Here is a 26,576-nt window from a genome sequence, read left to right as displayed (position 1 = left end):
AAACTAAAAAGTCCTTGGCTAGTGTAAATGCTACCTAGCAACAACTAAAACATTGGTGTGTTATCAACTTTGTTCTCATCCTAAATCCAAAACACAGCACTGTACCAGCTACTAGGAAGGAAATTAACTCTATCCCTGCTGAAACCAGGATAGGGACGACCAGTCCACCTGAGTACATCTCAGCTAACGCTGAAATAATGAGGGATGGAGAGCAAAGGTCTCCCCATCCCAGCAGGCAGAACAGAGAAGCTGGGTAGAGGCATTGCTTCTGCTGCAGGACTGTGTATGAAATAACCCACCACGCGCTGCTGGCAATTGCCGTGGTTATAGGAGACATCGCTTATGCACATGGTGTTTGGAATTTAAAGCCTGAATAATTGGCACGAGGAAATTGGAAATCCAGAGATTACAGCGGCAGGACTGTATGTGCTGTATATACCAAGGAACTAGTGACAGGCCGTTCCTGCCATTGAGTTTAATGTTGTTATACATCTGTTTAAGACACAAAGTGATTGGAAAAAGTGATCTCGTTAACATGTTTGCTGAATCTTCTAGCGATAAAGTGCTACAGTGCATTATAGCAAGGGGAAAACATGATGTAAAAGTCTCCTGGCCCTAAATTGAAGCTGTAACTAACGTATAAAATCCAGCTCCGTTAATTCCGTATTAATTTCTCTTTGTCTGAGTGATTCCTCTTTGCGCTCCCCCTCCCACCCCCATCTGGGAGATGCCTTAACGCAGAACACTGGTTGAAGAAACTCATTACTTTTTGAGCATCTGCAAGAAATATTAAAAATCGATTGCAACAGATGAGGTTAAAGGGGGATGAGCCTCACCAGTGATCCACACCCTGCTTCCAGGTTTGGGTGGGGAAGAGCCATCTTCAGAACGAAAAAAGGGGCTAAGTTTTAATTGATCAAGATGACAACCTAAGCACTAGTTATAGCCTAGAGGATTCCCTAGAAATCCCAGCAAACACCAAAATTCCTGTAGGTGGTATGTATTTGAAAGTAGCAGAGCAAGATAAATTCTCATATATTAGCTTAATTTGGAAAAAAATTATGGCACTATGTTGTAGCTTTAAATGGTGATGGGTTACAGAGCCCAAAATGGAAATGTACTGAAATTCTTTGGTGGGATGAAGGGGAAGGAGTGCGGTTTTGCTGTGATGGGTGGCTGTGAAGCGATGCTTTTGCAGAGTTCTGGCTAAATAAACCATGACAACATAGACTAAATGCAATGAAAAATAAGGTACCATGCTGTCTCGGGTGCGTCTCAGCTGGTGAGCTCCAGCTTATGTGTTACCTCAATGTCATAACTGGACTGAGACAGAGTTGGTAATGATTTATTTAAATTTGCACAGTGAGACAAGAGCTGAGTCTGGAAGAGAATTACCCAAAGTCCAGGTCTGCCTCTCACCCACCGGCTGCTTCATAAAGCATGGAGAGTGCTCTGCAGTGCCAGAGGAACGTCCTCTGGCCGAGTTGGTATTACACTGTATGGAGCAGGCTGGAGCTCTTGCTACAGCATCATTTTCTGTTGATTGTCATTAGAAATATCAGATGGTATCTTGTTTTGTGCTTTTTCTGTCTGTAAACTGAATAAATTTTGTTCAAGAAACATCTCCGCCCAACCTCCTTGTCGAGACCTTTGGTAAAAGGAGCACCATGAAGCTTGTAGCTAGAGGTTCCCGAGAGCTGCATTTTTGTCTTAAAATTGCAAGAATTACAGAAAATTGTTTTTTTGATAGAGTCATTCTGAACTTGTGCCTTTTTTTTAATTGAACTTTTGTATCTTTAACTGGTCTTTGTTTTTTATTGTGTGTTTTTTTTTATGTAGCTCCCCAGAGGAATTTCGAAATTGCCTTTAAGATGTTTGATCTGAATGGTGACGGCGAGGTGGATATGGAAGAGTTTGAGCAGGCAAGTTGAACGACAGGTTGACTTCTTAATGCTACGGCATCTTAGTCATAAGTGCAGCATTCCTCTATGATGTTCTTGTGATTTATATTTGTGGTTACTGCTGGTTTACGTCTTTTCCTTCTATGGTCTGCTGTGTTGCCTCAGTGCCTGCTTTTTTTTTAACTGGGTATTTCAAGACAAAATTTTTCCATTCAACAAGGACAACTGTAAGTATAAACTCTGATTTCCTGTGACTTTGTCACCAAGGTATCTTTACAAGATGTCACCTCGAAAGTAGATAAAGAATTTTTTTCACTGTACTGGTGTCATAGGATTTTGATCCTACTTTCTTCCACAGATTTTACTGCATTCCTTAATTTTGTTTGTCTTCAGAGAACAACCAGGGCAAGTCTGCTTCAGAGAAGAATTTAGCCATTTATTTCAGTGTAATCTAAAAACATGTTTGAGAGTGTATTTTCATTAGTTTCTTTCCCCTACTTCTTACAGGGTTTCATCAGCAGGGAGTTTGATGCAGGCTTTTTAATGAGCTTAGCCTGCATGCTTGATACTGGTGAGGTCCTCCTATAAGCTATGGTTTGTGATTGTGTTAGAGTGAGAATAGATTGAAGACTCAAGCTGTCAGTGGGGAAAAGATCTGACCTCCCCAGGCAGAAGTGTGTGGTTTTCTTGCCCATGTAGAAAACAGCCTTAAGGCTTTGGAAACTTATAAACATCCTGAAGTCGCTGTGTATTAGCAAAGCTCCATGTGTGTGCTACTCATGAAAGGAAAAGAAAATGTATTTGCAAAGCAGGGAACTGGCCGGTTGGATGAGGAATCACCACCCCTGTTATCAAAGAATGAGGTAGAGGGGAGAACCTAATCTACCTAATATTCATGTGGCCCCTGGCACTTCTTCTGTGACCTCACATCCCTTGGGTCTGTATGTTTAATGGGCAAGTGGAAGCTGACGCTTCTGAGCAAAGAAAGTGAGACTCTGGTCAAAAAAATAACCTGCTGTTGTGGGGTTTTTATGCTGGAGGACATACGTGTTCGGAGATGGTGAAATGCTGTGTACTGATATCTGAGAACAAAGCAGCCCTGAATAATCTAGTTAGAAATTCTTACTCATCGGTTGATCGAATGATTAGTTAGCTTCAGAAGAGTCTGTAAGAGGTCATGCTTGGGGCACTTGCTATAAATGGGAAGAACTAGTGGCAAAGCAGGTCTGTTAATTTAATTCCCCCCTTCTAATCTTTTGCTGTTGTCCTCTTTAAATTATTACCTGTGGGTATGATGTCATTATTATGAGTTTGCTGCAAAGCTGTGTAATATATCTGGTTAACTGTACGTTTTTAGATGCGATTTTTGGACTATTAGGAGAATGGGAGTATGTTTATCTCCAATGTGATAACCCTTCACATGACAGTTTGTAAACCCAGGAGTTTATTCATTTTCCTTTGAGTGCAATTTGAATACACCGCTGTGTCCAGGTTATTGTTCTGTTTGGCACTGCCTCCCTACAAACTACTCATTTAGCTATGAAAAATTCCAAGTGTCCTATTTTCCCAAGTAAAAAATACTGCTGTTCCTTCTGTTTGCATAGTGCATGAATATAGCACTCCAGTGCAGCTATCTGATAATATTTAACAATTCAAAAGGTGTTTTACAGTAGTTACTAATGTTCTAGAGTGAAAGTCAATTATGGAGATAAATGAATTTAAGAAAAGTGGAGAACGGTTAACCGCCTAGTAAAAATGCAGTGATGCATTTTTGCATAGAGGTACTAATGCAGGTGTCCTGTTTGGCTTCTTTATTAGACATGTAAAGTAAGAAAGAATGTTTCTTGAGGATGACTGTTTCGGAAGTGCTATGAAGATGGAAGTACAAAACTGAATTAAGTTCTCTCAAATCATCTGGTAGGCAAAGGGAAGTTTATATGTGCATTAAGTCATATAAAAATCCTTAGGAAGAACAACATTTTTTTTTTAAGCTTGTTGCATGCATCACTGCCTCTATATAAAGGAATAAAATTCCTGGTTAGCATCAGAGTATTTTGGTGAAGGCTGATCTTCCAGAGCTTTCGAGTCGGAGGATGAAGGGGCTGTTTTGGAAAGTGAGAAGAAGCTGACAATATCTTCGCAGATATCGGTATAACTGATTTGCTGCACTTTGCAAACAGAATTAAAGCCAAGGCATAGCTTCAGTGGGAAGCACATATATAACATTATACACATATATACTATAACAGACACAATAATTTATATGATAAATACGCTTTTTCACTCCTTATGGAAATACCTCCATAAGATCATGAAGGATGGCAGGGTTTGCAGATCTGTACCATAAACATCTTGGTGCATACCTGGCAGGGGCAGCTGGAACTGCTTCCAGGGGAATATGCTGTTAGAGGTGGCATCAGTTTAGAAGAGCAACATCGTTTTGGGGAGAATGGGAAGAAAAAGAAGGGAGAGAAAAGGGTCATCACAGAAGCATCGTACTGTCCCCGCTGGCTGTGAGCATGTGGGAATGAATTTCTTACTCCTTTTTCACACGTTGTCTTTGGAGACAGCCAACAGCAGGTCTATTCTCATTAATGTCTGACAAACCTTAAGAGTATTCATCAAGGAAGAAAATTACTTGTGGTAATTCAGCTAATATGCGAGTAAGTCGGAGGCTTTAACTACCTAATAAGAAAATATTGAATTTCTTCAGGCCTCACTGAAGAGTCTCAGGTTTGTTTTTTTTTTTCCAGTTGATGCATATGGTTAGTGTATAGTGCTAAATAGTTTGGTGCCTGCATCAGTATCATGTTCAACTTTTCATCCTTCAGCATGTAAATTGTTAGTTTACTCTTCTATTTTTAACTAAGAAGTCAGATGAAAAGTAGTAAACTCTCAAGCAGTGTTACTCGTGATCTCTTTTCAAACCATTAACTATTTTCATTGATTTTTTCTTTTTTTTTTTCTTGTCTGGTACAAAAGATGAAACAGATCACAAACACTTAGGCTGAAATACATACCAAAGACAGTGAAGCATCTCTGTGCTTCCCGTCGTCATATGATCGATGAGCTGTGGGGGAGGACAGCACTGGTTCAGCTGAAGGACAACTTTTTGTAGTGGTTGCCTGCCTTTCTGGGTATTAGAAGGATTACCCAAAATAGGGACCAGCCGAATAGTTTTGGCTCCAGTGCCCACAGATGGATTTTCAAACTGTCTGATACTTGTTACAGATGGGGAGAGAAGAGTAGTGTAGGATGCCTTATAAATAACACCCAGGAAAAGATGCTCTATCAAACAGCCTGCAGTGTGGTAAACACTCGCTTCTGCAGAAACAGGAGCAGTTTTCCAAGCTGGTCACAAACTGCGTTGCTTCAGATAGTTTGTAAATATTTGTCTCCAAAATGTGCATGCAGAGCTCACAGTTAAAGTGGAGCACAAAGCAAAATAAGGAGTTGCTATTTACAGTGCAAAAATCCTTCCTCACATCACAGTGCATATTTCAAAGAAAAAACCCCCAAACCTTTTTTCTTTATTTTTTTTTCCCCTCTGACTTGACTTGGTTTTCTTTGTAGTGGAAGAATAGCCAGTAGTCTGTGGTTTGGAGGCAGTGTTTCAAGCAAGGTGAGCCCGGCAGCAATACGTGGCGTTCTCCTCCAGAGCATCCCCTTTGGGATTGTTCCAGCGCTTGCTCTCTTGTTAGGAAAAAATTGAACAAGCTGTATATCACGATAACGAGGTTCTGGTGTCCTTTTGACAGCTGGAGCTCTTGGCAGCTGTTTCTCTTCCTCCCTTCCAACTTCTGTCGTCAGGAGGAAGAGGCTGAAGGCAAAGCAGTGGTGTTTGCTGGAGCTTTGGGAAGCCTGTGCTGTTGAGGCTGAGTGCCGGGCAGCATGTTGGGTGGCTTTTTTCCCCCCTCCTTTCTCACACTCGTTGTCCTTAATACGAATCCTCTGCCTTGTTGGAAGGGATCGGCTATTATGCAGAGAATAATCCTGGCTTCTCATATCACTGCAGTAGTCATTCAGATGGGCGAGTGCTGGGAAGGGGTAGTGGGATACTTGGGGGTGGAGAGAGGAGGCGAGTGTGCGCTTGGCTTGGCTGCCTCCTTAAATTAGCACAGGACCCTTAAAATAACAAACTGTTGGATTTTTCAGGCTGTTGCATCCTTCAGGTTCAACCTTTTGCTATGTTGTAGTGGGTAGGGAAATTGTCCTGCACATCCTTGCTCTGTCCTGTAGCATCCACTCAAGTTGAGCGGTGCCTTCAAGAAGGTACAGGGTGCTACTGAGAGCTCAGGGGAGAGAACAAGGATGCTGTTTGCCTGTGTGGTTTGTTAAAAATGTTGAGAGATTGCTGTCATAACATGTGTTTTCACACTTGGCTGTCTTCGTGCAAATATCCCAGTCTGTTGGTAACTCAGATACTTCTGCATTACTTGTTATTCTGCTGGCGCTGCCACTGGGGTTGTATTTGGGCTGATGCAGCCTGCAGGACTTTTGGAGAACCCTTTGCTCTGGGTGGGTCAGCCCTCGCCTGCAGCTCAGCTTGCCCCACAGCCCCAGGGATGGAGGAGCTTCCAGCTGTGGCAGAGAGTGGCAGGCAGCAAGGAGGGGGGTGCCCTTGGGTAGAAAACTCCTGGTTTTGTGCACAAGGGGAAAGGAAACGCAATGTGAGCTAACCGAGGTTGGTGTGAACTAACAAGGATGGGCAGTAAAGTGGGAGTGGAAGCTCCAAAACATGTGCAGGCTTTTTTCTTCCCCACGGTTGCCTCAGCTTTCTCTCCTTCTGCGACTTCGCTGGGAACAAGCTGCTCTCTGCTGACCAGGTGTAGTATCAGTGCTAAAATGCTTATCTGCAAACTGGATGAATTGTTTCTTAAAACTTGTTTTAAGCATTTAATACTCTTCTTTTTTTCAAGAGGACTGAAATAAACAAAGCCTAAGTTCAGCCAAATTTTTTAGTTGTCATGTCTTTTAAAAATTATTTCAGGCAAAAAAAAAAAAGAAAGAGGATGACATGTCTGATCCTGGAGTACTTTGTACTGATACTTGACTAGTATAAGTCCCAGAGGTTTTTTCAGTGCTAACATCCTCCCTCTTATTTTTAGGTCCAGAGCATCATTCGCTCCCAAACCAGCATGGGCATGCGCCACAGAGACCGGTCTACAACGGGGAACACCCTGAAAACTGGCTTCAACTCTGCACTGACAACATACTTCTTTGGGGCAGATCTGAAGGGGAAGCTGACCATCTCCCACTTCCTCGACTTCCAGCGCAAACTGCAGCACGATATTCTGAAGCTTGAGGTTTGGGTTATTTTTTTATGTATGGTGGAGAGGGCAGTGCAGCATGGACAGTGCTGCAGGACATGGTTTCTGGAGGAAGAGCAACAGCATGGGAGGGCTTTGGAGGGAATTAATACAGCTGTGGCTCATAGCTCTCACGGATCAAACCTGTTGTTGAATTTCTGATGAGCATTTTGGTGCCTGTGGCACTCCCCAGGAACATCTCCAGCTTTTGTCAGTAGCGGCTGTTGTGGAGTTGCAGCAGCAGCCAGCATGTGCTGGGTGCGTGTCCCTCCATGTGGTGCTTGCCTTGCCAGCGCCTTGACACTGCTGATGGAGGTGGTTATGTGAGGCTTTAGAAAAAGACAAAAGAGGCTGTGAGCAGTCTGTTGCTACCTTCCCAAGGAAGGTTTGCCTCAATCCCAGTGAGCAAGTGTGCCCTGAAGGATCAGGGTTCATAACCATCCCAAAACTCTTCATCTCTGCTTTTGTCCCTGCCTTCTTGTTTCCTTCACTATTCTGAATATTTTGGCTGTGTAAGTGTTCAGGCCTTGTGTAAATCCTGCTAAATAGGTGGTCTCTGTTACGTGACCTTCATTATTCACTCCTGGGTTAACATGCATTATAAGAAATGTCCATATATTCTGAGACTCTTGCCCTTCAACTGAACTGAAGGTCTCCTTTTTTTTCTTTGCATTACCAGGAGTTAACAGCAGCTCCCAATCTCCCTCTTCCTAGTCACATAGCTGGAATTTAAGCATCAAGCTTCAAAATTTGGTTCTTTTGACTAAAACTAGTACAAGAATAGCAACGGGGGACTCCTTGGTCTGTGTCTCAGCTCCCAAGTGGAGCTGACTCAAAAACGGTGCCCTTCTCTGGAGCAGGCTTAAGGGTTTGACCTGGCTTGAGCGAAGCCAGGCTTTTATTTGCATCAGAAATGAGGATTTTGTGTACAAGATCATCCCCCCACAACCATAACCTGTTAAGAGTTTCGGTATTCGGAGCTCACTACTGCTTCAGTCTGATGTATGAATGTCTGTGTGCTCCCGTTGTGTGATCCGGCTAATGGACAGCATTTTGTTAAGTTCCTATTAAATCAGTCATTGCAAACTTAACCTGAATTTATTCCCTTTTTTATTTGGAGTTTTATGAATCTAAGTAAGAAACTGACCCAAGGACTAATTTTTTTTTTTGAAGGTAATTGTCTAGTTTGCTGACTTCATTTAACTGGTCATTAAAGCAGGTGGTGTGGCTCTACATTTGCAGAGGGAATAGGTTGGTGGAAGAAAATGTTCTTTGTGAACTGGAAGGTGTCACTTCCTCAGTGCCTCTACAAATTGAAAATGAATACAATACTTTTTAAGGTTAAGAAACATAAGCTGAAACTGGAAAGCAAAGGGAAGAGAAATAGAGATTATTCTATCCTCGTTTGCCGTCCTGCTCTGGTTTCCCACTGCCACGTTTGCTCCAGGGACACGGGCAACGAGGAGGCACTGAAGGTTATTCCTGACCAAGTGCTGGAGTCCTGTGTTCCCTCCATGGGTCCCCACTTATCTCATTAAGAAGCAGTGGGGTGTTTTTCAGTTTCATGGCACTTGTTGTTCTTTTCCTCCTGCAACAGTTTGGTATTAATTTAGGTTTTAGTGGTTTCAGTCAATTGTTCATCTTTCTGGTGAATGTTAGTTGCCTTTCTAACAAGTTATTTATTAATTGGGGACAGTACAAGATATTTATGTCTTGGTAAGTTAATGAATATCATAAACACATCATTACTGACTTCCTGACAGCATCCTTGAGCACAGTACCATGCTGTGCTTAGCATTTTTGATACTCGTTTTAACTGAAAAATTGACCTATGCAAAGGTAACAGTTCTGTTCTGCCAAACAATTTTTTCCTGAGTTCATGATACTAAAGCACCTGATTTTTCTGTTCATAGTTCTCATTGATTTAGGCAATACAGGCCTATTTCTGTCCTCAGCATTATGCAACATGGCGTCTCTCCTCTTCTGCTTTTATTTCTTTTGACATGATCTCCCACCTTCTCTCCTTGCTTCACATTTGATATGTTTGTTCACGGTTAAGCGGCTTTTCACACAAGTGTCTAGTGGGTTTACATTACTTCTTCCCAGGGAGTGCTCTAATGAACTCAGCCACTTAAAAAATGTGGTAATTCAGAGAAGAGACATCCCTCAAGTATTTACCTTGACCCGTGCAAATCAAGAACGTGAGAAGTGGTGCTAGGAAGTACTGTACTACAGAGCATCAGGTAACTCACGTAGCTGATTTTTAACGGCTTCCCTTGTTTTATGTGCCTATTTGGGTAATGAGCCTGTAGGTACAGTGGTCCGTTGTCAGCCTTGTGCTCGATTGCCTGTGCAGATCATCTCTGGATCCTTCTCTTGGCATGGCTAGTGTTACCGGTGGACAAGAAGGAGCAGAAAAAAGCTGGTGGCAGATCTGCCAGGGGCTCAGCTGAACCCTTGTACCCTCATCTACTCATCCTTTGCCGGCTTAGCAAAATTAGTCATGGTCTGAAGCTGGGGTGTTAATTTGAAAACCAGTTCTTGTTCATGTTCGGTGTCAACTCCAGAAAAGGCTCTGGGGAAATGCACCGTGAGCTGGGGCAGCCCCCGAGTGACACGATGCCTCTGTTCTCAAACTGGGATGCTTGCTTTCTCTCTTCCAAAAGAAATGTACTTTTAAGAAAGACCTTTTTTAAAGCTGTTTTCCCTTTGGCTCAGGATCAAGGCATACCTGCAGTTAATACACTTGAGAGCCGGTTTCTTCTGCTGACTGTGAAGGTGGGACAATAGTTTCTGACCATCTGAACCCACTGATTCTTACTCTTACTGATTTTGGTTGCTTTTTTTGTCTTAGCAAAATATTCATGCATATATCTTGTTTAAAATCGAGCGGAAACTTTCTCAGAGGAATTGGATCAGACAAAGCCCTGAATATTGCAATGTTCCTTATGGCTGAAGTGCTGACAGCATGTTTAAGTAACCGTGGCCTGTTGTTTTCTTCTTCCCTTCTGCTTATTTTTTGTGATGAAAGTACATTTTCCATCATTTTATGGAAACTCAGCAATCAGCTCAGTTGTGGGAAGGGAAGGATGAGAAAAGTAACCACAGCCAGAGGGAGAGGAGATGCTTTTAACAGCTTATTAAACTTTTTGTGGTTTGGCTACTTTGAGGAAGCCATGGCCTCCCTGTTGCGTTGCAGGGTGGCCCGGCTTATTTAAGGCTGAGCCATGGGAACTGACCCACTGAATGGGGCAGGCTCCCGGCAAAGCTCTCACCGTTTTCTTACTGCATTCATGCTGCCTTGCTTTAGTGCCTATGGAAAGACTTACTTTCTTCTTGTCACTTAGTGTAACAAATGGTGACAAGTTTGTCTGGACAGGCTCTTCAGCTATCATGTGTCCTGTATGTACCTGTCCTGTAATACAGGCGGTATTGAGCTCGAATGGTGGGGTTTTCTTTGAGTGAAGGTACTCTGTGAGTTAGGAAGATGAATAGGACTTGACATCATCGTTTATGCTATTTCTGCTTGTTAGTGTCTGTCCTAGATATTCCCGTGTCCTTGGTGGACCAAGAGAAGTCCCAGCCAGCCCGTGGGTCTCTTCCAGCCTAAATTTTTCTATGATTCTGTAAGTGCATGTAGAAAAGATGTTAGCCCTTTGTTCTCCACATCTGTGTCACCCCTGAAAGGCAACCTAAAACCTGCTAATAGCAGTGATTTAATCTCCGTATTTAGTCGTCTTTTATTTCCCCAAGTCTCTTTCTGCCAGCAGTGGGATATGTGCCTATGGTGTAAGACCTTAGTAAAGAATTTTTTTTTTTCAATTTGCCCGCAGTGAGATTTCTATAGCACATTGTTTCCCTGACAGTTATTCATGGAGGGCTTTTGTTCTCAGCTGAATTGGTGAAGCAGGTACTAATCCAGCCCTACACCTTGTAGGTGTGGGGCTGTCTTCCTGGCGGGAGATGCCACGGCTGGAGAGGCAAGGTTGTGCTGCACGGCTTTGAGCAACCCCGTGTCTCATTCTGGTGTGATCTGGAGTCTACGCTTCGAGGTGGTGGGATACAGCTTCCCATGGAGGAGCTTGACAGATAGGCTGAAGAGTCAGATCCTCGTGCAGATGTGTATCCTTATGCTTAAACATAGGGATCTTTGCAGATCGTTGTTTACCCAAGGATCAAGGATGCCCCAATAGCGGTCCCTCCCAAGCAAAAGGTCTTCCACGTGCTGGAGCAAGGAGAAGTAAAATGGGATTCTGTGAGAATATGGCAAAGGTACCACAAGACATCGCTGCCATCTGGAAAATCACTTATTTTATGTGTCTGTTCTGTGATAGGTGATGCAAGAGTAGCTTTTTTACCCTGGAAACTCCTGTTTTCATGACCAATGCCGATACGATTGCTGCTTGGTTTGGTTTTTGAAGGGGTTTTATGAAGAAGGGGTGATGGATGTTCTTCCATCTGCACATATCTTGTTAGAAAGTCCTAGATCTTTTTGGATCTCAACCCTGTCTTAACGAATATTCTGGTTTCAGAAGGCATTTCTAATGCTTCGCAATCTGGTTTTAGGGTAATAACTTGAGTCCCTAAGTGCCTTTCTGTTCTGAGTCCCAGTGCTGGGGTAGTTGGTATCTGAGTAATCCTGTACCAGACAACCTGTGTTGTTAACCAGCTTACTCAAGATTTTTTGGGTTCTGTCTTGTTTTTATATGGGCTTGCAGACTGATACAGATTTTCAGTGATTTTGTTAACATAGGCAGCAAAGTTTGCAGTAATGAGTCGCGTATCTTTGTATCTGCTGCAGTGATTTAGGTGAAAGAAAAGGGTAACTTAAATTGTTTTGACTGGCCTGAAAAATGAAGTCTGGCAGTGTCAGATTGGCTAAGCTTTGTAAGGAAGGGCCCAAAACTGGGACTTTTTGGAGGTCAATTTGCTATTGAACTTATACAAGACATTTTTATTTTAAGTCACCCTTATGGCAGTCTCTGTCATGGTTTAGCTGTGTTGTCTCACAAAGTTGTCCTTTACCTGCTGATCTGGTCACTGTCAGCTTCACTGCTGGCCTGGCCACCGTGGGAACGATGATGGGGGATGTAACATTTTCCTTTTTTTCTTATGAATTCCTCCTTCTCTGAGTCCTGTAATGGATTTTGTATACTTACATAGTTTTGTCAGTTCTATATCTAGTTCTATATTTATATCTTCTATATCTAGATCTCCTCCTTTAGTCCCCTACTTGCTTTCTCTTCCTTTACATGATCCCTACATATGAAAAGCCAAACCAGCACTTGTGAAGTTGTCTCTTTAATGGGGCAATTAATGGCAGGTACAGAAATTGCTTGGGTTCTTTGTTAGTGATTTCCCGCCCTGGTTGCAGCGCTTACCTGAGGTGTCTGTCACTGTGGCATCTCTGATGAGCAAATGTATTAAGGAATGGTTTGAGTCACCTGGGGTGCGCCAGTGAGGCTGCGGTATAAGGTATTAAAAGATAGGCTTTGAAACCATTCAGTATGCCATGGGGAAGGGGGGGAGGACGGGCTGATTAAGTACAGAAAGCCTAAAGTATGCCTCACAGGTCCTCTGTTTATCCCAGAGGACGAGCGATTCAATGGGAAGGTGAGGTGGGGATGCAGCACTGGGAGGACCCAGGCTCAGCTTGAGAGCTCCTGCCCTGGGGAGCACAAGTGCTGCAGCTGGGTCATGAGCAGTGGGAGGGAAACAGTCCAAGCCCCGGGGGTGGTGAAGGGCAAACAATGGCTGCTGTGAGAGGGAATAGGTAAAGCACAGAATTAGAGCAGGGAGAGGAATATTAATAAGCTGAAAATACAATTAAAAAGCAGCTGCTTTTTAGGCAACCAAAGAAAAACCCGGAGCAGCTTGGCTTTTACATTTGTGTTCTGGTGTGTTGCCTAGGAGCTGCTTCTCTGCTAAGACAACAGACCAAATGTGCACTTACAGACTGCCTGTGCAGCTGCAGGATGGATGCTATGAAGCCAAGAGACATGGGAGACGGTGGTGGAGGGTCAGATCTGTTTACTGAGGGGAGACCTCCTGCGGTGATACTCTGCTACCCAGTTGTCCCTTTGTTCTATTATGTACCAAATTCCACCTGAACCTCTTTCTCTTGATCAATCCCAGCTGGCAGAGGCAGATTGGGAATGAAGGGGTCAGTGGATGGGATCTCTTGGAGAGCATATCTGTCTCTGTCCAAGTCTGAGAGCAGTCGCTCTGAGTCTGTGTCACTATTGCCATCCCCTGACTCTAGCTTCAAGGTATGTTGATAGCCAATAACCTTTAAACAGCAGCTCTGGAAGGGAAGAGGAACTTGACATTGAGGTTTTTCCCCCCCTGGAAGTCCTTACTAGAGTCAGGGATGGACAAAGCCATGATGGGTTTAGTGCCAAGGAGAGAGGAGTTATCAGGCTTATTCCCACAGATCTGTATACTCCCTCTTCTGTGTTTAATGTGTTAGAAGTTTTAGGGAATAGAAATAAGGCTGATGACCATGACTTTGTGATGGATAGCCATGAAGGTACTGTGGATGACAGAATTTTGTGATGTCTCCATCCAGATCAAATGATCCAAATGGGATCATTTGACATGAATAGTTTCATGTCAGGGAACTCTGTAGTTAAGGAGTCACAGCCCAGTGTATACGTATGTAAGCTGGGAGTTTCTAGGCAGGCAGTTGAAATGATTTGGACAGCTCATCATGTTTTTGATGGCATTCAAAGCTTCTGGCAGCCTGCTTTTGTCTTGGCGTGTGAATGGAAAGGGTCACGTGAAACTTTCAGGTTGACCGTACCATCTCAGTTAGGGTTTGGGGAAAAGCTGGCATTCAGTTTTTGTCCAGTGTCGGCTAAAGACTTGGTAAATATTCAGAGTGGGATGTTACTATGGAAAAAAAAAATCTGGAAAACAGGAATAAGTTATGAGGCCGTGGCAAGTGCAGCTTAAAGGAAAGACAGAAGGGAGAGATAACTGTCTCAGTCAACATGAGGAGTCTCTATAAAGAAGACTGAGGCAAGTAATTTTCATCAATCAGTAATGGCAGAGCAAGTAATGAAAGTCTTAAGTGTGCACCAGGGGAATTTTAGTTTAAATCCAAGGCAGGTTGAATTTCAGTCCCTTTTTTTTCATTAGGAAGGAAGAGTGCCACTGGGTGGGTGAGTGGTTGACTGTCACAGGTGAGGTACCAAAAACTGTGCTTCGTGCCTCTACCGGAAGATGCCATAAACACTGTTCCTGACTAATTCTTCCCCAGTACAGGCTGCAAAAATGAGAGGGGAAATCGTCTGCGCCAGCAAAATCAAACCCTTCCAGTGCCTCACTCTGAAAGATGGAGGAAGAGTCAGGTGTCAGCTGTGGGGTGGCTGGGGTGGACTCAGGATCATAAGAGCACATCAAGTATCTGAATGTCAGCTGTGAAATGCTTGGTGAGACATCCTGGGAGTGCTAACCAGTGTGCTTCGGGGAGTGATGGGCGCACTGGCCCCTGGGCTCCACTTGAATCAACTCTGTACTCAGCCTACATGAGCACGGGAAGACTGTGTCTGGCTGTGCGGTCACCTTCAAGGCACCTGTTGGATTGAAATCAAGTAAAAGCACTCAGGCAGCCACTTCTTAAATTGTGTCTTAGCTGTAACCTGGGTCCGCTCCATCAGCAGTGACAAGCGAGCAGTTGCAGCACTACGACTGGCCCCGGCACACTGAGGTTAAGGCCAGTGACACCGAGCAGGTACGCAGCGTCAAGCTGAGAACGTCCTGTGGTCAGTAGACCAAAATAGTCAGTGGTCCAGAAGTGTGCCAGAGAAGCTGGCGTGGGTGGGACAATATGTGTGCATCGAGGCGCTATAGCTGCTTGTGAGCATTGCTGGGACATCCTTCAAATGCACAGGAGCAGCTTTGCCATCTCCTCATTTGGGACGGGTGCTTCATGGACTGATTAAAGCAACCATCGCAATGCCTGATGAGAAAACACCTGCTATGGTTTATGCTGTTGCTTCGCTTGTACTTGAACTAGGTGATTTAAATGTGGTTGATGCAGTGGCTCTGCAGGGGAAGCTGTTTGAGGATTTTATTGGAATTTCTGTTTATTGCATCGTTAGTAGCAGTAGAGGGTTTTGCTCTGTAACAGCGGGCTCCTTTGGTTTATGAAGTGTCCGTGAATCCACTCCGGAGCTCCCGCAGTGCAGCGTGCTGAGCACTCTGCTCTTGCCGGCAGCAGAGCCTTTTGTAGGACCCCTGCAAATAAAATCCCAAGAGTGGTATTTTGATTAGTTACATTGTCACGAGAGTGTGTGTGTGTAGGTTTGTATTGCCCAGTCCATAAAGTAGAAGGGATAAGCTAGTTAGCATAGATGCTTTTGTTCATGTGCACACGATTCAGTTAACTAAGAGCCAGGTAGTCCTGAAAGTTGATGGGCAAGAGGCTGGGGACATCTGGGTGAACGTGTTGGGACCGCAGCCGTACGGCTGCGTTAGCTGGGTGATGTACCTGGGTGCGTAAGCCCCAAACAGAGGAAGGCTTCGGACCAAGGGTAGCTCATGCCCAGCAAGCTCAGCACACGTGTGGGATTTCGTGCTGGTGCTGGGTTTCTTGCTGTTAGCGAGGTGGAAAAGGCAGGAACTGTCTCGGAACCTTCTGCAGCTTTGTCTTGTTATTGCGGAGCTGTTGCTGAGGTGTTTGCAGTGTCCCGGTTAGCTGACAAAAATCAAAGCAGACATTTAGGGCTGCGTGTTTTCCATCTTCCCATGGACCCTCAAGTACAGTGACTATGGGAGCGTGGGCAATGTGTTTTATTAATCACAGAAAAAACCAAAGCATTTATCACAGCTTGCTGTGTTTCCTTGGGTGAGAATGTCAGCCAGCTTCTTAAGCATGACCCAAAATAAATACAAATCGAGTCCTGCACGATAACAGCATGCTAAAATCACTGGTTGGGAAGTTTCTGATGAGCAATTCTTGTAGCAGTTATCTGACTTCTGCCTCGTCCTTCTGCTATATGAACAAATGTTTTAGTCCTCTTGCTCTTTTTCCCCTTTCAAGCTCCAAAGACAGAGCTGTTCTACACCTCCACACGTTGCTGTCTGTGCTTCAGCTCCTGACTTTGCTTCTGTTGGTGCATTAAGGATGTGGGAGCAGGATGCAGGCACTTGCTTTTCCCTGCTAGGCTGAATCAAACTGCTGCAAACTTATTCTTCTTGACAAATTGAGCACCAAGGTCAAGCAGAAACAGCGTAAACTCTAACAGGCAGTAAGAGAGCTATGTTTCGTAATAAAATTGTGTTTATCAGTTCCATGGAGATTTTTGTGTTTTTCAGAGTAACAGTTTGGCTCTGGTACTTGTGGCTCTGCCACCCCGTAGGAGATTTTTGTGTTTTTCAGAGTAACAGTACTGGTACTTGTGGCTCTGCCATCCCGTGGGTATCCCTGCGGGGGACTGGGAACTCGTACTGCTTCTGAACTTTGCTCTTTTGTCATTTGGTGAGCGTGTAGGATGGAAAAGCTGCTCTGTTCCTCGCGTCGAGGTAGCAGGAGCGTTGTCAAGGGCAGGAATGGCAGTAACAGAGCCAGGTCCAGAGAGCAGCAGTGGGAGGTGGCTGCTCAGCTCTTTCCCCTCTCCATCCCGGCAGTCAGGCAAGTGCTTCCCTTTAATTCCTCAGAGGTGTCCTTTCCCCTTAGTATTACTGATTCTTCTCCTTTACATTTCCTTCCTTTCATTCCTCCACTGCATGAAAATTCAAAATGCAGATCTTTTCAGAGCTGGCAAGAAGTTATTTTGATTCGTGAGGATGAATTTCAGGTGCAGCCATCTTTACATGACCTTTTTTAATTGCTCATTAAAGCATAACAAGTTGCTGGTAATTGGAATTAATTTCTTCCCCTTGCAGGAAGCAGTGGCATGCCAAGGTCAATGAAACCTCAAAAGCATCTATCAAACACCTGGTCTGCTGGGATTGTGCTGCTGCTGACAGATGTACATTTTTAACCTGGCTGCTACATATTCACTTAAGCTGCTCTCAGAGAGCAGAGAGAAAGTGTGAGCAGGGAAAGTGTTCGGAAGATTGGATTTTTCTCGTGTGAAAATAGCTCCCTTTTCTTTCGTATGTTTTTCTTTTAAGATAAAGAGAAGCAAGCTGCTGCTGGTAGCATTGGGAGCATTTTTCTTGACCTGATCCAGCTGTACAACCTGCGCTTGAGTCTAGGGAATCAGGTAGGGGAGGGAGTTAATGGGCAATTAAATAATTCGGATGCTCTGGCTAGTTTTACGAGGCTCAGAAGTGGTTTCCAAAGCTGACGACTTTGTGGTGCTGTCTGCCCGTCTCCAGTGGAGCAGGGACTGCCATCAGCAGTAGGCAGCGTGCCAGCTTGGCGCAGCCGGTGTTGCAGCATGCCGGGGCAGGAGCTGCTGCAGCACTGCAGGCAGGGAGCCTCTCAGCCTGCTCCAGGCATCAGAGGTGGGTCATGGTTTGCTTCTCCATACGGGTTATCCAGCTCTGGACCGACCTTCTTGGGCAGCCTGGGTTTGCGCTGCCCAGCATTGCAGGGTGGTGCCCAGAGCAGCCTGTGCATGATAGTTCAGGCTGGGTTTGGCATTTACTCCTCCGCATCCTTCCCGTTTGCATTTCTCCTGCTGTTGGTAGCTCTGATAATCTTCAGAGCTGCTTCTTCAACTGGTTTTTACCAAATAATGTAATTGGGCTTTGTTGGTCCCATCCAGTGGCTCTTTGCAGGCTGCCAGTGCAGTACGTCAGGCTGTATCTGGAGCAGGCTGGGTTTCACCTTGCAAAACCCAGTGTTTTAGATCCATGTGGGCTTGGAACCTTTTGGCGTAATTAACAACAAAAAAAAAAACCTATTTTTGAAACCTTGTGATTTTTCCAACTAAAAAATCTTTAGAAACTTTTGCATCGCTTTCTTTTTTTGGCAGTAATTTGGTGCCTGTACAAACACTACAGCTTACTCCCAAATATATATATTTTTTTTTTCAGATGAAGGAGGTTGCTGGGGTTTAGGAAGATGTACAGTGTTTTCTCCCCCTTTTTTTTTCTTCCTCTGTCATTGTATATGCAACCAGACAAGAGATCCTGGCAGCCTGCTTCTCCAGAACAGTAAACAGAGCCAGTGCTGCAGTAGTTTGCAGATAAATAATGTATTACAGCCTGTCAAATAAAGCTTTGAGCAAATACCACTTTAACGAGTCATATATTGTGAATCTGAATATTACCCTACAAATCATTATTTCCCAAACCTTTTTGATTCCTTATTACGCACAATGTGGCTGTTGGAACAGGTCACCTTTTTCAAGTACCCCTAAACCTGACAGAATTCGTATTAGCAAAATTTCTGCTATTGGTGTTTGTTTAGCCAGCATAAATAAGCTCAAAAATTGTCCTCAACACTTTTCTCTCCATCCAAAAGTCCTTGTAAATATTTTTTTTCTCTCTTAATTGGAAATAAGTAGTGGCGCACACATTTATTTTTTAGATGCTTGCTTTGAGATTTTAGGGAATACATAGTTTATTTGATTGGTTTTTAGGAGAAGCCTTCCTAGAAATTTAAGAGCCTGTTAAAATATACATAGGTATTTTGCTAATATAAGTGTTTAAAGAGGATAGAAATTATATTGCTGGGATGCCTGGTTGCAGTTAGTTTGAAGTTCAAGAATATCTACATCAAATTTACAGAAGACAGGTTTAGTAGTATTTCTGAAAAATGAAAACCTAATACACTGAAGATGCTGATTCTTGCACAGCAGGAGTACTATGCTTCGTGGTATTTTGTGTTTAATATCCCTTTTAAAACTGTGATGTGACCATGTTTCATATTCTTTCCTGGTGTTTATGGACTAGCAAGGCCATGCAGTAACTCTCGGATGAGCCCGTGCACTGACAGGTATGGGCATAATTGCAGAAAAAGCAGTGCAGAGTATCGCTTTGTCTGTGCAGCTCAGCAGTTGGTATTCCAGTCGCGGGATAAGTACGGGGAATACAGATTCAAGTCCCAAAGCACAGACTGAGCTGACTTCCCCATCCTGTTGCCCCAGGGCTGCTGGAAGAGTTGCACCGTAGAGGTAATCGGCAAACAGCGTGGGAGGTGCCGCTACTTTTTCTGTTGCTGTTGCTTTAGGAAAAGTCTGAGCTGTTTTCATCGTGCTGCATCGTGTTACAGCTGGGTGTTTCCCTCTCGCATCGATGGGCTTCAAGGCTCTTGCTGGTTTTGGTGGATCTTAAAAGCCGTTTGAACCTAATGCTGACTGCAGCCACTGGAAGGGTGTGATGGTTATTTTAAATATCTTCAGCAAACAACGCAAGCAAAACAAAATAAGCCACCATTCAGCGTACAGACCAAAAATGCGATGCCAGGTTAGGAAGGAGAAGAAATCCCACTTTTCAAGTGTGATTTTTTTTTTACATCCATTTGTGGTTGTACAGCGATGTTAAGCCCTCTCTGAGGGTTTTGGTGCCCTGGCATCCCTCCCCGGGCAATTGCAGAGCTGGTGTTGCTTTCTTGGGCGTAGTTCACTCTGGTGGCAGCAATGACAATACACTGCTCCCTGTTTCTTAAGCAGTTTTTTATACTTGCAATTTGTGAGTACACAGGGTTTCAGCACTGGGGTTTTAGGTAGACATTTCCCATATTAATGCTATTGGTTATGACAAATTTAATGAGGAGGTAGGAGAGTCAGCTGGAATGAGAAGTCTTTTCCTGAGGAGTGTCTGGTACCCACGCTTGACCTTTTTCTAAATGAGGGAGGTCCTGGGGGCAAGTTGAAATTTCATCTTACATTTTCTTTCCAAAACACGGCCGTGTCTCAGCGAAAGCCATGCGTCCCACTGCACCGAGCCTGAACTGGAAGGGGTAATTCAGCCCTTACCCCGCGATGTATGGCGTGCCAGGGCTGCAGGTCTGTGCTCACAGAGACACGATGCTGTTTGTACCCTAAACCTTTGGTTTAAATGACATTTCCTAGTTTCCCCGTTATTTCTCATATTGGAAAAGTCTACATTTATGAGGTGGATGGTGCAAGTCCGTGGTGGCATTTGCGATGCCCCAATTAAGGAGGACCCAGAGGAGGTCCTCCTGCCTGTGCCAGATGGCTCCTTAGCCATCAGAGCTGCTTCATTTCCCAGCAATGAGCCTTGCAGCTGGTGGTGGCAGAAGGAGAGATGAAATGTTTGTGTTTAAGAAGTTCCAGCGGTTATTTTGAATGAAGGTATTTCTCGTGGTGGTGTCTCTGAATTGGTTCAGGCTGGATGCTTCTCAGAAGCTGTCATTTGATTTCCCACAGGAGAAAGTGGATTGAGTTAGTGGGGGGAAAAAAATAGTGAAGTCTGGAAGCAGAGGGATTATGGGTCTGCCGTTTTATGGTGGATCCTTGTATTGCCTTTCTATAAAGCTATGCAATTAAGGGGATATGGAAGCAAAGAAAATTGTCTATTTGCCTTCTGCTCTCCTCATGTGATGAAGCCTTTCCATGCATTGAAGAAAAGAGAGTAGCGTTATTTATTCAGACAGAAAGCTAAGCTAAAAGGAAGCTTACCCACGTTTCAGCTTATAGAGGAACACAAAGATGTTCATCCTGTCTGATGGGTTTGCGTTTTTTTGGGGGGCGGGGAGTATTTAACACATGTTTAAGATTATGGGTAGTCTTCTAAATGGTTGTAGAAAGGATCCTAATGTGGTATATGAACTGGCTACTGGAACTGGGCTAGCAAAGCTGGGTCAGGTTGACAGTGGGAGAGTGAAGTGCTGTGCCCCATTTCTCCTGCCTTCTTACCCTCCCATAAACGCCTTTGATTTCCTTGCATGTCACGCTGGTTTTTAATTAATTTCAAAATACTGCCTATTATATTTTAGGCTAATTTCTTCAGCATCTCGGGCATCCTGGCTTGCGGGAAGAACACTGGAGAGCATTATATTTCATTATTTACTGTATCTTTGCCAGTGTGCGGTTGCAGAATCCACTGCTGGCACCAAGTGGCTGCAGGTGGAAGCTGCTCTGGAGGTGTTGGACTTGCCGGCCATCTGTGTTGCATGTGTAGATTTTGGGGCTGCAGTTCGGAGGAGGGTAGGATCCCACTGTTCCCTCCCCAGTGTCCCCGATGGTGGGTGTCATGCGTGGGAGCTGCTCCGTCCCGTGCCGGCTGGTGCCCTGCGATGCTGGCTGAGCGATTGCCTTGGCTGTGCTTTTCCTTTCTTTAAGATAAATGAAAGGGAAGAAGGCTGTCGGAGGACTTGTTTGCTTGTAATAAATCTCAGCGTGCTCTGCTCTGCATCCCATCCTTGTGGGGTTTGGTTTTTTATGCACACACCCCCCTGAGTGACTGGAAAAATAACCTGTACAGTAACGTCACATGCATGAAGGCAAAGGATCGTGATTACCTGGGAAAGGATGCTATTTTTCCTGCCTTTTCAAATACCTGAGGGATTTTAACACTTAACACTGTTCACAGACTGTGTATTGAGTACTGAAAGAAAAATTACTGTAGGCTTTGCACCCCCCTTCATTTTCAAGTGGAGGTGACAGGTGAGCTGTGTTCAGTTGGCCAGAAGACATTCAAGAAGGCAGGAGAGCACAGATGTGGTACCTCTGCTCCCAGACAGGGAGGTGGGAAAGGGGGTGTCAGGGGTAGCTGTCTTGGTTTGTTTTTCTTTTTTTTTTAAAGCTGAAATCAAGGTTTTTCCACTCACAAATCATTTGAAGCTAAGTTTCTTTATGAATAAACACGATTGCTAACATATCAGAAAAAAAATAGGCAGAATTCTCTCACCAAAATTTTTCTGCATCATCTTTAAATGACATCCCCCGCTCATCCCTTCTGTAATTAATTTAAACGTATTTGACACTAGCTTGGAGGCAAGTTTTGAACTTTCTTTATCCATCACCATGATTTCGTTGCTTTTCCTCAAGTCAGTGGTGAGTATACTTGAATTTGGAAACTGGTTGTTGACTAGCTCTCGCTTGTCAGCCTTTTTCTAGGCTGGCCTTTGCAATGAACACCGCGGTGTGCCTGTGTATGGGAGAGCATTACGCTTGGTGCCAGGAATTGACTTTGGGCATCTGTGAGTGTTTTGGTTTAATGTTAGAGGTGTTCATTTTAAAGTGAGGTAAACCCAGAATAAGAAGCATTAGTTCCATGGTTTTCAGGCTTTTCTATTTCTTGGGAATCATATTTGTATGGTGTTTTGACTCATTGCTGCACCTGATGACCACCTGCAGAAATTAAAAGTTGGAACCAGTTTTGGAGCCCACAGGGAGGGGGAATGAGTTGGTTTATTCACAGGGTCTCAGGACGATTTTGTACTTTAAAGAGATTTGTATAAATAAGTTATTTTAGTTCCTTCATCTTGGATTTGTTTTGTCTTTATTTCGTCCTTTCGCACAGTTGGGAGATTGTGTTTGGATTTGTTTTGTCTTTATTTCGTCCTTTAACACAATCTCCCAACTGTGTGATAAATGAAAAGACTAAAGCTCTTCCATCTCATGCAGTGGGTCTGCTGCAGGTGAGGCTCTTGCTACTGCTGTGATCAAGACTCAGGCTGTGGTAGTAGGATGGGCGCTTTACTGCATTTTTAATAATTTTTGCAAGACTCCAAAAATATTGCAAGCATCAGCATGTTAATTGCGCTCCTTGTTTCAATACTGCTGCTCAGAGCTAGTGAGATCCTCATACTTCAGTATCGGAGTTATTTTTAACAGATGCTATAGAAAGGTTTGCCTCCAGAAGGGCTTTCCCCACTTGCCTTGGCTCGTGTCTTTGACAGCCGATGCAATAGCATTTGTTGATTTTTATTTTCCCTGTAGTACAGAAGAAGCCCCGGTGGTTGGTCTAGACCACATTACCCAAACCCAGAGTTTGCATGTTTTGCTACACCTCTGGCCATCCTTTCCTTGCGTGATGGTTGAAAGCGTGCTAGTAATACCTGCCAGGAAACTTTTGGGCCAGTACACCTCGTTTTTGTAATGTAAAAGGATTAGCGGGTGCCAGGTGGCATCAGGCAATCTCTTGGGCGAAAAATTTGTCATGTGCCTCTTTAGACATATCGGTCCAGCTGCAGCTTCCCACCAAGGAAACCCCTAAAACCCCGAGGACCAGAAGCTGAGAAGGTGAATCACAGGAGGAATAAGCATTTTTTTCCCCATTGCTTATTCTCTAGCTATACATGTTTAGTAACAGGTGCCACTAAATAAGGTAACTTAGTTTATCAGTTTTCAGTAGTGACATTTGAGATGCAGAAGTTAATTTGCATTGAATTTTACAATTAATCCTGCTTAAAGCATGCTCGTCTGCTTTTCTCCCAGCCGCATGGCTGCAAATGTTGACTGGCAATTACAGGGTTATTCTTAATGTACTAACTTTCCCCAGGTAATCCTTAAACCATAGGTGTGTTTCATCATCTTTTATTTGGGAAAGCCCGAGCAAAGGGAGCTGAAGGGCTTGCTGAGACCCTCTGCAGCAGCAGTGGGCCAATTGCTTTGAACATCTCAGGGTCACAGTTGAAAATGGGAAAGAAAGAAGAAAGCTGGCCTGAAATGATGTGTTTCATCATCGTGTTCCTGTTAAGACGACTTCAGCATGGTGTTTGGAGAATAATCCTGCTTTCTTACCTTAAAGTTGGCACCAGAGGGCTTTGTATGAGACACATCAGGAGAAAAATGAAGATGAAAGGGTTTTTTTAGTTTTTCTGGTCTCTTGCATCCAGTAGTGCAAATCTGACCACTATCTCAGTGCCTAGTTACAAAAAAAACTGAGGAGTTGGCCCTTTTTTATTTCCCTGTCTGCAAGACTGCAGGGAGCTGTGCTGCTTGTGTTACCCCGTGGAGCTGCACAATGCCTGCTCCTTAAGGCAGGGAGGGGGAGAGGATTGGTGGGCATTTAGATGCTGACTCAACACTTTTCTAAGCACATTCACCACTTATGAGGTTGATTTGAGATATTTGGACCTGTTTCTTATCCTTTAATAAAAGATGCTATCTCATGCTCTGCTAAAACTTGGGATATTTGAAGGTGGTTGGTAGAAAACCACTGGTTTGTGTCTTTTGGGCTGAAATTAGGCATATTATAGTAGAAGAAAGTATTGGTGCTGCTTTTGAAACAGTACTGACTGCGAATTTTTCTGTCTCTTGGGTATTGTAAAACTTCTTTGCATTCTTCAAACATGGCAGAAAGGACTACCTCTGCTTTTTAATGAAGAACACATACTTTTTCTCCAAAGGAGTTTTCCCTCTCTTTTCCCCAGCACACGAGTAGAGGAGAGGCCGGTGTTTTGCGTCGTGAGTAAACCCCAATGTCTGTATCAGACGACAGTAAAAAGTGCCATCTTTTTTCCCAAATACTGTGTGGGCCACTCAAGCACAAGGTGCTAAGAAGCAGAATTTGTCTGGTTGGGAGCTGCTTCTCGCCAGTGTAGTCCGTCCAAACCCCTCCAGCCCTGGCGTTTCATGCATTTCAAATGCAGTAGGAATCACTTGGTGTCCCACTGGGAAAAGCAGCAAAAGGCTGGCTGGTATGCTAATAACTAAAAAATATTTACCCCCAACTTAGCATTAGCATAGAAATTGTAATAACTTGTTTGCAAGCAGCCTAGTTGTTACATAGTGTAGCTGAAGAGTGTATATATTAAAAGTGTATATAGCCAGTCATGTCTGGAGCCCTGCCTGCACACAGATGGAGAGCAAGGCTGGTGGATCTGCCGGCTTTCATCTCCCCACCTTGATCTCAGTCGGATGCCTTGCTGGCTTTTGTGTTAGCTGTGTAATTAGGCACAGAAGAGTGGTTGAGGCAGAAATGGTTAACTCACTGAGCAATATAATGTCAAGTCAGTGGTACTGAGTTGTTCCATAGGAGTTTAAAAATTAATTTTGTTGTTAAATGTCATCTGGCTTGTGATCAGCTGTAGTGTAGGTCCTATGTTTTCTGATAAATTTGAAGGAAATCAAATAAGGGATCCTGAATGTTGAGATCTATGAAACCGAAGTTGGTTAAGTCTAACGTTAATGTTTCTAGGGCCACAAAGGGGCAGGGAGGAGGGAAGGAAAAGATGAAATCTGCATTATTCATCTAAGCAGAGACGTGGTGCTCAAACTCAGTACCTTCCCAAGTTGGGAGAATTGCCCTTCCCTTCTCCCTGCAGCGAAAGCTGGGAGAACATAAACTAGTGCTGGAGAGATGAATTAATAGAGAAGACCCTTCTCTGCTGAAGGGCTTGTGGGAGGTTCTACAGGGGCCTCACAGCAGTGTTTGTAAGGGTCTTGAAGGGGCTTGGGACAAGGAGAACTTTCTGGGACTGGGGAAGATGAGGTCTGGAAACCTCCATAAACCTTCCCTTGCTGAATCCACCTCTATGGGGCTTGGAGCAGAGAAGAGCTACAATGATGATAAGTTTTTGCAAGATTTTTCTTCCCTGGTTTATATATCACCAGCCCCCTTTATAGCAATTATGGAACCGCTCCTACAAATACTTCTTTTGAAGCACACACTTGCACGTTAGCTCAGTCCTGCGCAGATTTTTGATCAATCAGAAAATGTCACTGCAGCAGCCAAATTCTTTGGATGTTTATTCAGATGTCCAAGCTGGAAGTGCCTGTGAAGAACACCTTAGTATTTGTTCTTGCTTTTCACCCCTTTGGAGACCTGTGGACACTAGCTTGGTTTCAAGTTGAAGTAATCATCCTGCCTTTTCAAGTTCAGTTCTACAAACGCTGTTCCCCTGCGAGATAAAACTAGGAGGGTGAGATACAAAGACTTCTTCCAGAGGTTGTCCAAGGAATAGCACATAGGGAAAATGTTGACGTATTGATGGAGGCAGTCTTGGGGGAAGCGAATATTCAAATGCGTTAGGATTTCTCCTTCAGCAGTGCTTCCTGCAACGTTCATTTTTTCTCACAGTGCCTTTTTACGCCCTTCCCCTGGACGGAGCTTTCTGCTGCACAGCCTTGTTTTCATCTCCCCTTTTTTTTTTTCCCCCCTTCCAGTTTGAGCGGCATGACCCGGTGGAGGGCCGGATCACGGAGCGGCAGTTCGGCAGCATGCTGCTGGCGTACAGTGGGGTGCAGTCCAAGAAGCTCACTGTCATGCTGAAGCAGCTCAAGAAGCACTTCCAAGATGGAGAGGTCAGTGGCGCCGGTGGCAAATTCGGGAAGTTGCGGTGGGGGCAGCCGTCCCACACCATGCTGAGAAATGAGTAAGCAATCTCTATCTTCTCAAGAAAAGCACCCACACCTTGTTAAGCAGCATGGGGAGACATGCTGACTTTGCAGATGATAAATACTTTGCCAGCAGCAGGGAGATGGGAGAGGTGGGAGTGCAGTGGTCAATGTCCACATCAGGGTGTAGGCTTGTCCCTGTTAAAATGGATGCT

General features: G+C 44.2%; 1 protein-coding gene across 3 annotated transcripts in view; it reads left to right on the top strand.

Annotated features, from left to right (window-relative positions):
* MICU1 (mitochondrial calcium uptake 1) overlaps positions 1-26,576 on the top strand; it is a 111,052-nt gene that overhangs the window by 67,317 nt on the left and 17,159 nt on the right. For 2 of the 3 annotated variants that reach the window (XM_009290567.1, XM_009290566.1), the window contains 3 exons: positions 1,840-1,922; positions 7,010-7,207; positions 26,191-26,328. In XM_009290567.1, coding sequence (XP_009288842.1) covers positions 1,840-1,922; positions 7,010-7,207; positions 26,191-26,328 — 419 coding nt within the window. The remainder of the gene's footprint in view (positions 1-1,839; positions 1,923-7,009; positions 7,208-26,190; positions 26,329-26,576) is intronic. The other variant, XM_009290568.1, reaches the window with a different exon arrangement.

Source organism: Aptenodytes forsteri, unplaced genomic scaffold (assembly GCF_000699145.1).
Source record: "Aptenodytes forsteri isolate BGI_AS27 unplaced genomic scaffold, ASM69914v1 Scaffold349, whole genome shotgun sequence".
Lineage (NCBI taxonomy): Eukaryota > Metazoa > Chordata > Aves > Sphenisciformes > Spheniscidae > Aptenodytes > Aptenodytes forsteri.
Note: the sequence above shows the minus strand (reverse complement) of the source record. Positions and strands in the feature narration are given on the sequence as shown.